Below are 18,111 nucleotides of genomic sequence, written 5' to 3'. Positions count from 1 at the left end.
GAAAGACAAACATTGAGGCTTGTCAAAAAAGCATTCAAAGTCAAGCTACAGCAGCAGCTTCAGTTGAGCCCAGCTGACTAAAACTATCCTCAGTTTTCCGTAGGCTCTGTCAGCCCAACACACCAGCTGCAGACAGCTCTGGCATTGGCAAAGGAAGACTCAAAGCCCAGATTCTCTGCTGGAGTTTCCGATTTTCAACTCTGCATTTTTTCAGCCACGCTCACAAACATCTGCTCATGCACTCGACAGTGGCAAAAGATGAATCCTTCTGCTTCCTATTTTCATAGGGGAATAGGAAAATTGCTCCCCATGTACTTTAATCCTGTTCTGACTTGGGAGCTGAACAGAAAGAGGTGTTGCATAAATAAGCTTAAACTTGCTTTTGTTTCAGGCAACCTGAAGCTACTCAGTTCTTCAAATTCGAGCGAATAAGTACTTTTCCTTAAAGGGACTCAGTGCAAGCCAAGTTACATTTTAAATTACCAAGTTATGTTAACATCTACATTAACATTATTTAGCATTTAACTGGTAAAACTTCAGCATATCAGACAAATTAACAAAAACTAGTTTGTCTGCTGCTACACATGCAGTTTGGTAGCATGCAGATATATGGAGCTACCTTAGGTACTGATAACAGCATCTGGAATTCAGTATTCTACCCAGGGCATTTCACTTAGAAGTTATCTACGCTCAAATAAAATGTAAAGTCAGTCAAGTTCCACTACAGCCCCCATCGTGAGTGTTTTGTGAAGAAAAAACAAAAAGGCAGGATGATAATAAAAGCCTTGACAAACCACTGTGCCAGTGCAAGGAGATTGCTTTTGCAATTCAGATTACTTCAGACATCTATGAGCAGCACTTAAAACAGTGCCAGCATTTAACTTACAGAACTTATATTAATTCAGAGCTTGCCATCAAAGTTCTGCTTGCAAACGTCATCAACAGAGAACACTACCTTTTCCAAATGGAAATGGTTTGACCAGTACCATTAAGGAATTTCACAGAGTAGACACTAATGCATAGTTGAGAGAGAAAAAAAAGGGATGTGGACACACACACTCCTTCCAAAGTATGGTTTTCTTCTGATGCAAATAAAATTTATTTGAGCAGAGGAGATCTATCTTAAATCATTGCAGGAAACTAGTCTGTGAAGACAAAAATCAGTTGAATTTATAGTAACCTTTGTTCATCAAATCAGTGTATCAAAACATGCTCTATAAGTAAATCTTAGCACATTAACCACTCTAAACACAGTAGACTGTAGTGCATTTGATTGAATTCCACTCATTGTTTATATGCAGTTTGATATAGGTCAGTTAAAATGCCAAACTAGATTTTACTTTTAAAAAGCAGGCTGTTTAAGTATTGCATCTTATTTATTGCTCTGCTTAACAAAATCATGAGATAAAAACACGGAAGAAAACAAAAGCTGAAATAAGAAAGATTCAAAATATTAAAGCAGATGTGACTTTAGGTTCTCCACTTGGCAAGTCACAGTTTAAAATCTGTCCTACACATCCCCAATTTCCCTCCCCTCGAGGTGTGCACCCTCAGAAGCAGCACTGCTTTGCATGTACCCACTTGTATAGCACATATTTGGAGTGTTTCAAGACCCATCTAAGTCCATGAAATGATTTTTACTATCAATTGAAATGGGTATCAGCCCTCCTGAAGGACTTCAGTGTAATGTTTCTCAGTATATCAGGGACTTTCTCTTAAAATTGAAGATTCAAGTTAAGCACTTGACAAATGATCACAGTTCAGCCATAGACACAGCAACATTTTTGCTTGGCATGCTACAGCAGAAACTTTATTCAGTTCTTTTTGAAAATATTTGCAACCAAAATTTATTTTTGTAAACTCACAGAAATAAGCTTTAACATATAGGCTGTATACAACTCAAATACAGGTAATACTTTTAGCAATAACTTACAGATACAAACTAATGATAAACTACAATTTCACAAAGAATTGTAAACATTTTGCACAATTGTCAGTCCTTTCTTCTAGGCAAAGTGCTCTTTTGATGACAAATAAATTAACACACACACATAACTAGCATGGACTACTTCCAGACAGTACAAAAAGGTGTTTAATAAGGCTTGTAAACAATGTAATAGTTACTTATGCAGAATCCGTAAAAGTGTCTTGCAGGCTAAATAGACATACATACCTGGGCAGCAAAAGTTATCTTGAAAATGCTTTGGGTGTTAAATAAAAAGTTAACATTAGTATCTTTCCAATGATATTTTCAATACACTATGACTTAAGGTTACATCTTTAATAGTTTAGATCTCTAATGAAAAGGAATTAGGTGTGACTTAGTGGCAGTTGTGTCATTGAATGGGGTAGCAAAGACTGAAGTCCAAGAGCTGTAGGTGAATGAGCTACAAAAACAGAAACATTTACCAGTCAACTTCATTGAAAGTAGCAAAAGATTATAAATCAGTAAATCCCACTGCATAATGACAGTTCACTGTCCCAACCCTGCAGCATGTTCTGTTCTTCCTAGCCCAGCATCTCCACTCCTCCACCCACAGCCCACCTTAACACCTCTGCTCTGGAGGAAAACAAGCTCAGGCCACACATGCGGCTCAGCCTGGTTCTCCCAAAACCTTCACAGTTCCTCCTAATCACAAATAGGAGACAAAGTTGTTGACTTGCTGGTTCATAAGACAAACAATGACTGAAAAAATCTTTGACCACCACGCTCTCCCCCTCTCTCCCATTGTGTGTTACTGTGAGGGAAGCTGAAGCTCTCAGAGAATTTGCTGTATTGAGCATACTCACACAGCCCATGGGATAAAAGCCAGGGAGCAGGTGGCAAACAGTTTTCATTAGATTATGCATTATTAAAATACGTGAAGTAGATGTTTAAATATGTACTTAATTTCTTGTTTTAATAGTCTGCAAGAAGCACAAATGGTTGTCTTCATACTCAGATCTTCAGCCATGCTATTACAGTGAAGGGCTATACACCTTAATGAGGTGTAGATAGCAAGTACAGTATTAATATATCCTATAGAGACTACTAGAAATTATAAATCCATTAGGTTTCTTTAATCAGTACTTGGTAAACTGTTCTTGCTACAGCTGATAATGATTTTACTCGGACAAAACCAGCAAAGCTGTTATACCTACCATCCACATAGCTGTGCAGAGCAGTGAGCATAGTCCCATCCTGGGGTACATAGGCAGAATACGCCATTTCTTCTAACATGGGTGGAGACAACCTGGAGGACTGAACTGCTGTGACAGGAGCAGTAGATGAATGATTAGGACTTACATGTTTCTTATGGCGTGCTCTGCAATTCTGAAACCACACCTGAAAAGGAGGGAAACTTCATCACATTGATAGATTGCATTCAATATTAGCACAACAACAACAACAACCTTGGAGCTTATCTTAAGCTGAGTTCACATAGTTAATTGGGCCTTTGACACAGTGCTGACAGTCCAAATGGAGAAATATCCATTCTAAGCCTACAAGTGTGGTCAAGTCAGGAACACTTTTTCAGTACCAAGCAGCCCACCAAGGACAGGGACAGGCACAGCAAGGGGCTAGGCATCTCCCGGGGCCGGTGGCCCCCCAGGCCAAGCAACATCACCAGCAGCCCTGCTCTGCTTGGAATGCACCCCTCACCACATCCCAGACACAGTCTTCTCCCTGCCTGATCCCTACTGACAGCAAAGCTATGTTTTTCATAGGATACCCACTTGCCTTTTCACGTGGAAAAGCAGGCAAGATTTTTTTTTTTAAGGATTGATTCCAGCAGTGAAATACCTCATTTCTATAGAAACACTCTGTCAGTCTTCCAGGTTAGAATGAGCCAAGGCAACTCAGAATTTATTTGTATTAACATATAATTTATATTATATTTTAAAAATCACATTTACATATAAAAAAGCATTCATATGTTTTCTGAGAGACATCTTCAAGCAAAGATTGCAAGTTTGTGTTTCATTTCTGGCTGACATGGGCATTTATTTGAACTCTGCTCTCTAGAACAAATGACTAGATATTCACTTGCTCCTAATGTGTCATACCACAAGACACTTTCAAAAAGATGCAGGTCTTAAGAACAGACTACTACAAACAGAAATACATATTTGGAATAACTGGCATAGTGCCAATTTCTATACTATTTAGGCTGAGAAGTTTCTTCTTAGAAGACTTAATCCCCCACACCAAGTGCAAGAGGAATACAGCAAGTTTTCCAAATTACCATGCTCGTTCTAGACCTATTCCTGAACATTCCTTTTGTCTGAAGTTAAAACAGATTAAATCTTTTTCCATGTTAGAATAACCTCAGAGAAAATTGTGATTGAGCATTTCCAATGGATGAGTACCAGACTTTGTGAGTCAAGTAACATCACACTGTTACCTGTATAACACGCCTGCTCAAGCCTGTTCTTTCTGCCAGTTTCTGAAGTGTTTGTGCATCTGGATTGTTGTCCTGAGCAAACTGTGCTTGCATAACCTGAAAAAGCAAGATATGAGATTGCAGAAGCATTTGTGTGGAAAGCCACATTTGACAGTCTTCTCAGACTATGGTACTACTCCTTGTCTCTCTTCAGGAAACTGGGTTTTTTTGTAATCACTAGTACCTAGAGAGTCCCCAATACATTTTAAAAAATTGTTTTAAATCCCCCAAAGCCAAAGCACAAGCCCGCTGCTATGCTTAACTGAGCTGTGACATTTACCAGGAATGAAAAAAATGGATTCTGCTCGGCAGTAGTGAAAACTGGAAGAGGTGCTCTTTAAGATTGCTTTAAAAGAGCCGTAGGAGAAAATTCACTGCAAAGCAACTCAAATATGCTCAATAAACAGCTATAGCAGCAGACCACAACATAAGGAAGGCATGAGCCATAATCCACCACTCTGAACTTGTCAGTGTTATATGGAGTAATTGATCTTCTTTTCATCTCCATGGAGGATGCAGGAACTAGGAAGACTTTAACCAACTTTGCCTTTGACCAACCCAAGAAACAGAGGCTTCACCTTGGCTGTCCTTTTCGATGGTTTGGTTACTCATCTTTTTACAGAAAATTGAAGTCAACACTTGTCATGAGGATATAAATTACACCTTTTTTTTGAGGAAGTAGATGTCAATTTGGCCTGCATCCTGAAGACTTTCAAATGCTTCAAGGATTTGCCCTGTTTATGAAAGTAAGGTTTTGTGGATTTCTGCAGGGTATCTTCAGCAATTTCACACCATTAGTTTCTCATTTTTGGATTTTTGACCCTTAATTTGACCCAGCAAATTTTGCCTGGCTTCATCTTCCAAGATTCAGACTACTATTCATTCCACATTCAGAAACTATTTACTTTTGTGATTTTTCATAGAATCACAGAGTGGTTTGGGTTGGAAGGGCCCTTGAAAGCTCACCTTGTTCCAACCCTATGCCATGAGCAGGGACACCTTCTACTAGACCAGGTGGCTCCAAGCTCCATTCAACCTGACCTTGGACATTTCCAGGGATGGGGCATCCACAGCTTGCCTGGGAAGTGTGCCAGGGCCTCACTGGCCTCAAAGGGAAGAATTTCTTCTCAGCATCCAATCTAATCCTGCCCTCTGTCAATGGGAAGCCATTCCCCCTTGTCCTGTCACTCCAGGCCCTTGTCCAAACTGCCTCTCCAGATGACTGGGAGCCCCCTTTAGGTCCTGGAAGGTGCTACAGAACTAAAACATAAAAAAAATGTGGACATTCTTTTGTACAAGTACTTTGTGCAGCGCATAATTGCATGCTGCCACTCTGACAGTCCACTTATCCCTACAGTGTTTCTCTTGTTGGAAGTAAAGTCTTACAGCAGCCTCAAGGATAGGTATAGAGGTGCAACAAGCAGATAGAAAGTATCATTAAATAACAAGAGGCCATAAGATCTCAAACACCTGCTGAAGTATGTTACAATCTACTTTAAACAGGAGAAGAAGGGAACATGGAAGTTTCAATGACAGGAGGTGGGAAGAAGCCCTGAATACAGTTCCCATCCTATTGGCTGGTCCCGCCTCCCTTCCTCAGCTACTGCTGGGGAAAAAACTTCCCTTTTGCAGAAGTTCAAGCTCAATGTTCAGAGCCCTTGCCCTTCTGCACCTGGCTGGATTATTGCTAACATGCTTGTTTTGTGTTAACAGCACCTTCTGTCTCCAGTCATGACTATAATAGGAACCCAAGCTTTGAATGACCCCATGCCCTTTTATATAGCACTACTTTAACACCTCATACATTATTACACCTCAACATGAGTTTCTCAACTGCTTTCACCATGAATAAGAGGACAGGCCAACGAAACAGAACTCATGCTGTGACCAGAAATGCAAAGACCTGTTAAACCAAAGGCAAGGATGTGCAGCTGGGATTAGGTAGAAAGTCACAGCTTCCTTCTCACTACAGGTTAAAACCTCTAAATCTTGTCTCACCATCACCTCTTTCGTTGGAAGCTGGCCCTATCCTAATGTTTTTCCCTAAAAAGCTAACTTAAATGGTTTGAAATAGCTCTGGATTATCTGAATAGGAGTTAACTCTTGTCAAGGCAACAAAAGGACAAGAAGCCTAGAAAGCAGGGGAGATGCAGGCATTACAACAATTCCAGCTTCCATCCTATTCATGTCTTCAAATCACATACAGTACCCATCTTTAGTACAACTTTTCACATTACATAATCTGAAAAATACTTTGTCTTTATTATGTTTAGTGATATAAATGGCTGATTAAATAGATTTCATCAAGCAATCAAAATAGAACCACCTTTTTGTTTCCACTCTGCAGAATTACCATCTGCCCCCAGGGAAATAAAGAGCTTGAAGAGTACTATTTCATATTAAACTGCTGAAACTAACAAACAATTCCAGAAACATGCTGTGTCTTGATAGTTTATTAAATAGTTTAAACCACTCAAGCTTTTCTTTTCCCCATATGCTTAAAATTTTCTATTGGTTCAGCACCCATATTCTGCATAAACCTGAGCTACACAAGTTTGTAGCACTGCCTCTACCTGGAGTTGATCTGCTGTGAAGCTGGTCCGAGCTCTTTTTGCTGGTTTTGGATGATTAACATCTTGTTCTGTTAGTAATGCTCCTTCCACACTAATGCCATTACCTGAAACATTAAAAAGAAAACAACGCTGCCTTTTAAACATTCACAATGATGTTTTAAGTCAGATTGTTCTCCAACAATAACCAACAGCACTGGGTCAGCGGAATTTCAGCTTATAAAAGCCATATTCTATTAAAAGTTAAATTGATCCAGCACCATAACACATTATGCCCTAAACAACTCCCTTGCAAGTGAGGAAAGAAATAAATCTAGCATGATATTTCATCAACAATATATGCTATTGCTTTCTTTTCCTTAGGATACAAAACAAGTTATACAGACTAAAACCAAAACAAAAACAACAAAAAACCCCAACAACAGCAACAAAAAAACAAACACCAAAAAACAAACCAAACAAAAAACCACACCAAAACTGCCCCCAAAACATGAAATAATTTCACATTCTTTTGATTCAAGAACCTGTGCTTCCAGTCTTAGTAAAATCAATTATCTCTTAGTAAGGAAAATGAAGTAAACCCCAACAATTTAATTAAATCTGAACCACAAACATAGTTCTTAACAAAAGCAGTATGTTACCATTTTCAACTTCTCTTTTCAGATTATCCAACATGCAGTCGTAATGTACTCTACAAAGGACTTTCTCCTCAACCAAAGCGAACTCCTCTCCAGTTGAAAGCTGTCTTTTGCAGGAGAAGCATGCAAAGCACGCCAAGTGGTACACGTTCCCTTTCGCCCGCCGGACCCAGTCGGTGGAATGGATGTGCCGCCCGCAGCGGGAGCAGCGAGTGCCGTACCGCCTGCAATGAGAACGGCAACCAGGAGGCGAAGTTAGACACCGGCTCGGGCAAAGCGAAGCTCCGGCAGGATTAGAGGTGACCGTGTTGTGGCAGCGCAGCAGAGACCCACGGCATGACTGCGTTTGCATCGCAAAAAGTGTCAGCAAGTTTGTGTCTGATAGCTTAAGGCAAGACACAACTGGAATACAGAGGTTAGTATTTTCATAACGCAAAGAGCAAAACGGAAGCATTTTAACTGCTACATGAATTCATAGCTCCTCATCATTCCTTTTATAAAGATACTTACTCTTAAAAGCTGAAAGATGGAAACAGTAGGCTGTTCAAAATTCTTCCAATTATTCAAATGCGTTTCACATTGCTCTAGTGGTAGTCTGAACTATTATATTTAGCTACATCTCCCTTCACTAATCTTTGAGCATCTTCAGCAGAAGGAGGGGAAACCTGTATCTTCATAGTTATTTCCTCAATTTGCATCACATTATGATTTTTAAATAAACTAAAAAATCTGCAAGTATTTACATTATTACAGTAGAAAAATTCTCTTTGAAGAGGAGACTAGCCACCAAAATATGTTGATTATTTAGATAAGAATTTGTCCTGAAAATCTTTGCAGACCCTAATTTTTTTCAAGTCACACAAGATTTCGTTTTTCCAGAAGTTTACAGCACTCAGCGTGCCTCCTCCCACTCTGCATCCAACTAGTCAAGTCTGATGCAATCTATTCACTGCACAGCTGAGAAGCCCAGAAAGTTTGGTCTAGCAATCAAACTAGAGAAGTATTAGCAATCACATCAAAATTAACAGCAACAATTTTTGCTGCTTTCTGGATCAAAGGCTTTGCATCCTGAGTACTACATTGCCAAAACAAATAATATTCTTTCTTGCAAGATTAGCCTGTAATCTTGAAAAATTACATTCTAAATCAAATTGATCACAGAAAAGTATAACTGTTGAAACCTTCTTTTAAATAACATGGGGTTTATTCTGGGTTGATTTTGCAGCTCCTTGTGATGCCTTAAGCCCCACACCAGTAAAGCGCTACTCCAAACAGATAATCTCAATTTGCATTGCATTTTCAGCCAGCATTACCCAAGGATGATTCTTTGCACATACAATAGCTTTACAACAATACTGTGACAGGGACTCTGACTTTTTTCTCCCTCGGTGCACACACAAGTCAGTGATGGTATAAATACAGCAGCTATGCACAACAGGGGAAGGGCAGAGGGGAGACTTAGCAGGCAGTCACATTACACAGACTTAGGGTTCCCCAAGTCCCTCCTCAAGAAAAACTTTAAACTGCTGAAAATAAACCTAGCAAATGAAAAAGAAAGACAGTCAAGTGAATTTCAGTTATGGCTGAAGTGAAAAGTAACAAGCAAATATAACAAGTTATCTGATAAATTATATTCCTGGATAATATACCTGAAATAATCAAGTTTGCAGAATATATCTTTATCTTTGATGTAGCAGCTGGTGTGCCTTCCCAGGGACGTTCTGCAAACGCTGCATGAGAGGCAGCGCACATGCCAGCAGAGGTCATTTACCTGCAAAAACCCAACAAAAAATACCCCTCAATGCTTGTACTACCAATATTACATTTTATATTTACAAACCCTGTTTTATTCCAGACCAGGCCAAAAGTTTTATGCATCCTGATTCACAGAAAAAGTTATCTTGAGTGCAAAATGTTTTAGAACTGCATTCATATTGAAGGTTAACTAATTTGATGCATGTCTTCAGAATAAGCTTTCATGGGTTTGTAATTAAAAGCAGTAGGAGAAGAAGCAAGAGATACAAGTTCCATGCAGATACTTGTGTCCAGTTCTGTTCTCACAGCGTTAAAGAGCAAGTTTTGGCCTTATGTGACCTTGGGAAGGTAGCTAACTTACACGTCTTTTCCCTAGTCTGCATAAATTCCTGCCTAAAAAACCCCCAAACATTGCAAAGTTATTTAAAATTTTAAAACATGAGTATTGAAGGCAGAAAAAAAAGTCTGTCAAATAGAAATGCACCATTAATCACACCTCCATTTGCCACGTTTCTGTTAAAGCAAAATTAGTGAATGGCATCTGAGTTTCAAAACAGCAGCAGGTGTTTTAATAGCAAATTCGATATTTCTTTCAAATGCCCATAGCAAAACTAAATGTAGTCATGGAACTCAGCAGAAATCAGCACTTTTGAAAACTTACATGTCATTTTGGGGCATACAAAATAAATAAAATGAGAGCAATTATTTTAATTTTTGCTTTCCTATAAAATGAACTCTTAATTGTGCAGACATTGCGCATCACCTAAGTAAACCGTTTGACAATCCAAGACTCCCAGTGACCACAAAAATTAAGTAATGATCCCCTGGATAATCCCATGCTGTAGAGGAGGAATTTTGTAAACCAAATAATGATTAAGTTTAGATTTTTTTTTTTTCCACTGAGCCAATTTCTCATCTCATACCAAACAGCCGATATATTACCTAAGGCAAAGCAGATTTGAGGTAATCCAGGATATGCCTTTCATCAGAGCATAGCCAAACAAACCACAGTGAAAGCAAGGCATGGACCCCAACACTCACACTGGAATCACCCGTTTCAGTCATTCTTCAGGCTGTAACATTGCAGTTTGCCCAATGCTTTCCTAACCCTCATCCTTGTTGGCAGCTACCTTCCCATATGCTGACAAGTTTACACCACAATATATGAAACTGTTGATTGCAGTTGATAGCTGTTACCAAACTCACCCTCCCAGCCATCTCTCAGAAGAGCCACAGAGCAGAGGGGCAGCGCTGAGCCAGACTGAGCCTGCCCCGCAACCGGTCCTGCCGTGCCAAGACTCTCTGGGCCTCCCCAGGTCCACACCAAGCCCCGGCACAGGCAAGAGAAGCCCACGCAGCTCTGCACAACGTGAGCTGACATCCCAGCCGCTCAGAGCCCACTGCCTCTTCTTCAGAAACCAACGTTCTTCCAAAGAGCGGGACACCAGCAGCTTCCATAATAGTCCATTTGATGTAATTTGTCCGTATTCCTACTTGTCGGTTGACAGGGCTGAAAGTTGGAAGCTCTGCTGCTGCTGGACAGTAGCATACCAGCATCGATTCCTCTCTGCCTACACAAGAAGCAGTAACAGCTAATTTAAACTCAAGGCTAAATAATTTAGAGGTCTTTTGCTCCGAGTCCCGTTATCCTGGTTGTTCAGACAGGAGACAGCAGTGATCAGTAAACGATAAATGAGCTGCCAAAACGTCACGAGAGTTCAGAGAACTGAAACAGAGTTCAAGTCAGCTCTGTTCTTTGTCCACCCGCCCGTTCTGTGCCAGCCTAGGCTACTGCAAGGGGGACGGGGTCACCCGGACCAGGGATCCGTGGCAGCTCCTGCACCGACCCCATTTTAAGTGAACACTAGCCCCCGCAGACATTTTCCTTGGACCTCTCCACCTCAACCAAGACCTAAGTGGACGATCTAATAACACCACAGATATGCTTCCAGGGGTGTCACCCACCATCCTTCGCAAGTATACAACAATTTTGTTTAAGGGTGATGGAATCAACCGACTTCTGCCATAATTGTTACTCTCACTTATGAGAGGAAAGACGGCAAAAGTCTGACCCAGAATAATTTTAACGGCTATAATGAAAAAGGCGAATAAACTCCCTCCTTTCCCCCCTGCAGTAACATTTCATGTTTAAAGCTACTTAGTTGTGTTTGTTTTTAAATTATCTTGCTCGGTCCTGATTGCTAAGACAAGAAAGCTGCTCCGCATGCACGCAGCTCGTTTCCTTCAAATATATTAGTTGACCACCTTTTGCAGGAGTAATTTATTTCCACATTTCTAAAGAGGCACTTTTGGCTTTGAGATTCACAACCTTCCCCCCAGACCTACTTCAGTATAATGCAGGTCGCGCCGCCGTCTGACCGAGAGCGCGCGGGAGTCACCGCGGTCGGGACCGCCCGTTCCCAATTCTTTCCCCGCTTCTCCCAGCGTGTCAGGAACACGCAGCGCAGCGCCAGTAGCGTCACCCGAAACACCGACAGCAGCTAGGGTTCCCTCTCTGGCCCGAACACCGCGAACAAGCGCGCTGGGACTCCGCACTCCCGTGTCCGCGGCAGCTCCGCGTCGTCCGGGGAGGGGAGGGCTGAGCCGTAGCGATGCGGCGACCCGGAGGGATGTCGGCGGGCCCGGTTCCCCGAGGCTCTCCGGGCACTGCCGGTGGCTCGGGCAGGCTCTCCCTAAGCGGGCCGCCCTCCGACGCCGAAGGTAGGGAGAGTCGCCAGACGAAGGGGGCTCCAGGTCGGGCACCCTTACCTTGAGCAGGTACTTGTCCACGATCTCCAGGCCGCAGCTGCTGCACACGCACTTGCCGGGGGCGCAGCCCGAGCCTGAGGCCATGGACCGCGGCGATGAGGAGGGCGACAGCGCAGCGGAGGAAGAGCAGGAGTCCTCGTCAGCTGCTGCGGGGCTGGCCTGCGAGAGGGCAGGGAGACCGCGGTCAGCGCCCGACCGCCCCCCAGGAGCCCCGCGCCGGCCCGGTCTGGCCCACCGACACCTGTGGGTCCCGCCAGGACTCTGGCGGCAGTCGCGGTGTCCGCGGGAGCCAGCGGAAGCGCTACGCCCGGTACCACCAGACCCACCAAGCCGCACCCGGCGCCCGAGCCACGCCATCCCCCCGCCCGCGCACCTTCTCCGCAGGGCCGCCGAGGGCGGGCAAGTCCTTGTCCTCCAGCCTGCAGACGAACATCGGGTCACTCTTCCAATACATGGCCCTACCCTACCGCATACCAGCCCCCGGCGGGCGGCGAGCCGGCTCCGGGGACCCCGCGCCGGTCTCTGCTCTCAGCGCCTGCAGGAAAAAAGTTTTGTTTTCAAGTGGGTGGACCTGCCCCGCTGGCCTCACCTCCTGCACAGAACCCGCCTTCCAGCGCGGCGGGGCCGTTATCTCCACCAGCGAGCCCGTGCGGGTTTAGTGAGGGGAGGAGGGAGGGAACCCCCCCCAACATCAACAACAACAAAAAACCCAGCAACAACCCCCCCCCCAGAGAACCCCCTCACTTGTCTTTATCTTTTGCCACAGCTTCCCCCCTGCTACCCCAGTCTAAGCACAAGTTCCAGTTACATCTCCCTGTGAGCGAAGAAAACAAACACGAAGGAAAGCGAGAGCCCGTGTGACAGGAGCGATTTTCCCACGCTCTTGAATCCCAAAGCCCAAGCGAATTCCTATAGCTCAAACTCACAGCTCCTACACCCGTCTCACTACCTCGCCTCTTGCTTGCACCTCCGAAATCTAGTAATAAGACCTTTGTCATTTAGCTAAAATAGAAGGACCTGAGCTGCGAAAGCGTTCCTCCGTCTCTGAGCTCCCACAGGTGCTGCTGATTAACACCCGTGTCCCGGTGGCGCCGCGAGCAGAGGGTGAGGAGGCTGGCTGCCCCTCACTACCTGCAGAACCAGCTGGCGTCTCTCCGCGGAGAGGCTGTGGCTTACAGGCACCCTTTCTCCACGACCACAAATCTTGTCCGCAGAGTTCCCTCACACCAAACACTGATGGTGCTCTCGGGACGTTAGAGGAGAATAAAGCAGCATCTTGTCCTTCGCAGATGAGGTAAATAACCGGGTGTCTGCTTCTTGGCACGTATTTAACCAGCCAGCTGCTTTTAATTAAAGTTGTCGTTTAGTTTCCATCTTTCCCCTCACCTCTGTGGTTCAGCCTTGCCTCACCATGGACGCAGGACGTGTTGTTGAGCCTCGGTAAAGTGATCTGAGACAATTGCCCCTACGTTTACAAACATGATGGATTTGATAAAAGAGAATTCTGCTTTTGAGGAGCTATGTGAAAGGAGAAGCCCTCTATTGTTCTCCCTCTAAAAAACATGAACGTTGTTTCAAATCCCGTGCCCCGATCTTGCGGAACCGTAACTGTACTGAGCCCCGGTAAAGCCGGGACGTCCCGTCAACCACTCGTTTGTCCAGCGGTTTCAACCAATCTAACCCTGGGTAGAATCTCGCTGACATTCAGTCGCGGTGTTCCTGACACCGCTGCCTCAGTGAGGCAAAAGGGCTTTGGGGTTTGCGGTGGCCGTGACGTGGCTCGGCGCAGCGCGACCGACGCCCGGCCCGGCGTCCAGAGCCCCGAGCGGCGGCAGGAAACACGGACAAAGCCGGCCCCTGGGAGCCCCGGCCCAGCCCCGGCCAACACCTATGCTGGCCCGGAGCCGGTTTTCTGTCGTCTCCCCCGAGGGGCCGGGGTGTGCTTGCCCCCGACTGGGCCCGACCACCCGCCCCGCAGGCGACGGGCTGCTGCCCCACAGAGCGTCCGGTAACCGCACCTCGTCGCCGCGCTCTGGCCCCCCCGTCCCCCCCCCACGCAGCAGGATTCCCCCTTGGGCTCTGCTCCCTGTCCGCAGAGGTGCAGGTCGGGGCGCCAGCGGCCGAGTGTTCGGGCGGCCCCGTGGGTCGCGGCGGGGCGGAGCGGAGCGTTCGGCTCCGAGCAGGACCAGCGCGGATCCTGCCGAGCCCCCATCCCGCCCTCCGCGCGGATCTCCCTATGCGTGACCGACAGAGGCACGACAGCACTACTGTCGTCTGTCGCAGGTGGCACGACAGAAAATGAGCACCTGGCGGGGGGCTCCGAGGGATGCGTTGCGGTGCGGCCGGACCACCGTGATCAGAGCCCGTGGTGAGCCCGGACGCGGCGATCGGGCGCGGCGGGGAGCAGCGTCGAGGCTCGTCGTTCCTTTTCCTGCGCTTTCAACGAGTTAATTAATGAGGTTGGTGCGCGCTCCGAGGAGGGCTGCGGGTTAGAGTTCTATGAAATAACCTCCTTCCTATGCGCCTTTTCTCGCTGGAAATACAGCGGTAGGAGTCAACAAAGTCAATCTGCGCGTTGTTTCCCGTGGCGATCGTGAGATTACGAGCAGCGGTAATTCATACCGCGGTGTTGGAGGAAAACCAGCGTGCGGGAGATCTCCATGTTTCCTACAGTGTCCAGATCCGGCTCCGCCAGGTGACGAGCGGGTGCCGCTGCACTGGCCGCCCCGGTCTCTCCGCCCGCCCCGAGGCTTCGGAGCAGCCCCGCGCAGTGCGAGGGTCTCAGCGGAGGCGGGGCGGGGGACGCACTGCGGGGGTGCGGTGCTTGGCGGGGCTCAGCCAGGGCCCCTCCGATGGCTGCGCGGAGCCGCAGGCTGTGTCGGCCGCCCCGGGGCGCGGGAGGTGCGGGGAGTCAGGAGGAAAACGCGCCCAGAGAACAGTCCGTCAGCAGATCCGGGTTATTGCTATGGCCGGAGGGGCTTCGCAAGAGGTGAGCGGGTTTGCCGATCTAATTGGAGAGAAGCATTGTTTCTGAGAAGCGGTCAGAAACGCGATAACGTGTACAGGGTGGACGTGGGAAGTATATGGGCTTGGTTATTCGGGATGCACCCGTGCTTGGCCCGTACACCTTTACCACCTATCTCTCCGAAGTCCAGTCTAAACTTCATTGCTTAAATTACACGCCCTCAATATTTTAGTGAACATTCTCTGCATCGTTTACTGAAGAAATGAAAACGGGTGGACACGCAGGCTCTAGAGAATTCCCGACTCTTGTGCGCCCTGCTCTCCCACTGCCGTCTCTGTGCACATCGGAAGTATGTGTCCCCTTTTGGGGCGTCGGGTAGGACCCCGCGGCAGGTCGTCGTGGTCTCGGCAGAGAGAGACGGAAGGGAAGGGGAGCCTGCCGGGGGCGGGCAGGGTGGCCCTGGCCTGATCCTACTGAGGCTGAGAGGAGAAGAGTGGGGGTCTCCGGCGGGACCCTCCAACGAGAACTGCATCTGGTTCTGATTCCCCTCTCTCAAGAGTAATGCCAGGACGTATGTAGGTGGGAGCGCTGATCAGCTGCACATAGGAGAGATCTCTTAAATATCTGACGACATGACACAGCACGAAGAAAATACTGAACGCGGGGAATTAGGGCTGTTTTAACGAGAGGGTGTTGGCATACGGACTCCTTCATCAGAGACTGCACCGTGCTGCAAGTGCATGCGGCTGGGTGCTTCTCTCTGGAGTCTTCTGCAGCGACACCGGTTCTCCCGTTAAAACAAGTTCTGTAAGAAATTAATACCGCCGCCGTGGTCAGCTTACGAAAAACGGGCACCGATACCACGGCCGCGGTGGGCGGGGTGCCCACCCCCGGCGGGTCCCGCTGGGCATGGCGCTGTCGGTGCCCGACCGGGCCATCCCAGCGCCCGCCCGGCGGGTCCCTCCGAGCTGCCGGCGGGACGGGCGCGGCGCTGCGGCGCGCCGCAGGGCCGTAGGGACCGCGGGGACGCGCAGTCCCCTCAGCGGAGCGCCACCCCATCTCCCCCCAGCAGCTGCTGGCAGGAGAGCTCGGAGAGGCGGGACGGCTCGGAGAGGGAAGCCCCACACCCGTGCGGGACAAGGTTCACTTCCCCGGAAGGGCCCCTCTCTTGTCTCAACCATCTCTTTGCACTACTTGGGTGTTTGCACACCTTCAAGTATCAAGAGAATTTTCATCTGTAGATCGCTGTGTCTTGGGCTGTGGAGCCTCTCTGGGCTGTGGAAGGAAGAACCGAGCCAGCGCCCTCAGGCTTGCTCTCTGTGAGTTTGCATCCTCACTGATTCCAGCCCGTGGTAAAAGATGCAGAGTTTGGACTAGCTCTGAATTATTGACTCTGGGCTGATTTAACGGGAAGGAAACGAACCCCGTCTCTTACCAATGACTTGTTTTCCAAATCAATGCAATGCACTTTTCTTGGGTCAGGCTGTCTGTCTCCGGTTTGCGGGTCTAGGACCTTTCAGGGCTGCAGACATGGAGCTTTTGTTCACGACTCTTCCAGTGTAGAGCTCTGTGTTGCTTAGTTGTGAGTGACAAGATCAGTCAAAGGGAAAAATTCCTATGTCCTAACTCTATTCCTGAGTCTATGGTTCCCCTCTCCCAAGATCCAGAATTTGATGCAATTTGCTTTTTTTTTTCCCCCCGCATTTCCCCCCCCCCCCCCCCCCTTTCAGAAGGGGGCTGGGGCGGGGAGGCAGATGGCAAGAAGTGAGTCAGTGAAATGCAGCCCTGCATGTTTTTAGATCGCTGGCCCTTGCACTGTGGGCAGAAGTGCAGGGAGTAATTTCGGCATCCCAATGTGGAACTTCTTCATTTATTCAAATCTACCTTATTTCAACTCTTGGTCGCTGCGCTCTGAACATACTAGCTGGATCAAAGCTGTGCCTGTTCAAATCAAGGGTTGCATCTCTGCGTTCCTGAAATCGTGGTGAACACTTGATGTAGAAGTTGACTTTTTAAGCGTCTGTGCTAATTTTGTCACGTTATCACTCAGGGAAAGTGCTGGGGACAGAGGAAATTAGAGCAGCGATCAGATTATGTAAAAGAGCATTTTGCCCCTAACGAAATGGAAGCCAAAGCAAAACTGGAAACCATGGCGGATTGTTTATAAATACGCAGGCACAACGTTGTAAGGATGTCCTGGTTTTGGTGAGCACGGTAACTCCATCCATGGTGGAGGGCCCGAAAGGTTTCCCTGAGATATCGGGTCTGCCTGCCTGATTCCTTTCGCTTCTGTTTACGCGATGAATAATCACTCTCTGGCAGGAGACCGGGGCCACCAGGCGGGATAGCCTGTGCGGGGGAGGCGGGGGCCCGCGGGGCCGCTGTAGGTTCGGAAGGTTTTCGGCTCCTTCGGCCATCGTCGATGCGGACAGGGCACAGCCGGAAGCCCCTCCAGGGACGGGCTTTGGGAAACATTCGAGGAGTGCGGCAGCAGGAGAGTTTCCCTAGGAGTTATCTCTGCCCCCCGCAGGCTGTCCAGCTATTCCGAAGCCCCCCTCCCCCGGAGCCGCACCCAGCCGCACCCAGTCGGTGCCGCAGAAGGCCGTGCGCACCGGCTGCTCCCCGCTGCTCGTCCCGCAGCTCGTTCTGCAGGACGCAGCGCGGCCCGGGTAAGGGGGGAGGCTGCGCCGGGACCCGGGCAGGTATTGTGGAAACCCTGTCCTCTCCCAGCTCCCCCGCGGAACCCTTTCCCGGTGGGGCCGGGGTCGCGCCCGGCGGCATCGCGGTCGGCGTGTCCAGCTGAGCGCGATCTCGCCCGGCACTGTAAGCAGCCAGCACCGCTACGGACTCACAGGGTTCCGGTCCCGTAGCCCCCACGCCCCGGGTCTCGTACAAGCCCGCTCCGGCCCGTGGGCCACGATCACTGTTGGGGCTGCGGCGACGGAAGGAACAGAGGTGACGGGGAAGGACATGTGGAGAGGGGGCGGCTG

General features: G+C 47.6%; 1 protein-coding gene across 1 annotated transcript; it reads right to left on the bottom strand.

The window, feature by feature from the left end:
- Positions 1-1,781: 1,781 nt before the first annotated feature.
- Positions 1,782-15,276, bottom strand: LHX8 (LIM homeobox 8). The gene is made up of 9 exons (XM_042031020.1): positions 14,463-15,276; positions 12,530-12,691; positions 12,157-12,315; positions 9,282-9,403; positions 7,636-7,856; positions 6,998-7,101; positions 4,386-4,481; positions 3,142-3,325; positions 1,782-2,387 (listed from the first exon to the last, which is right to left on the bottom strand). The coding sequence occupies exons 2-9, from the start codon at positions 12,608-12,610 to the stop codon at positions 2,311-2,313; spliced, it is 1,044 nt and encodes a 347-aa protein (XP_041886954.1). The 5' UTR covers positions 12,611-12,691; positions 14,463-15,276; the 3' UTR covers positions 1,782-2,310.
- Positions 15,277-18,111: the final 2,835 nt, after the last annotated feature.

The sequence above is a fragment of the Corvus kubaryi genome, unplaced genomic scaffold, assembly GCF_017639235.1.
Source record: "Corvus kubaryi isolate FWS band 111438036 unplaced genomic scaffold, C.kubaryi_AGA036_p1.0 37334, whole genome shotgun sequence".
Classification (NCBI taxonomy): domain Eukaryota; kingdom Metazoa; phylum Chordata; class Aves; order Passeriformes; family Corvidae; genus Corvus; species Corvus kubaryi.
The sequence above is the reverse complement of the archived record's forward strand: the minus strand, read 5'-3'. Positions and strand labels throughout refer to the sequence as shown.

Excerpts from the sequence above, each read along its gene's own strand:
- LHX8 (XM_042031020.1), bottom strand. The coding sequence starts at position 12,610 with ATGTATTGGAAGAGTGACCCGATGTTCGTCTGCAGGCTGGAGGACAAG. Across the intron at positions 7,857-9,281 it reads TGCAAACTTGATTATTTCAG|GCGGTACGGCACTCGCTGCT; the intron begins GTATATTATCCA and ends TTCTCATTGCAG. Across the intron at positions 3,326-4,385 it reads TGAGCAGGCGTGTTATACAG|GTGTGGTTTCAGAATTGCAG; the intron begins GTAACAGTGTGA and ends CCTCCTTTTCAG.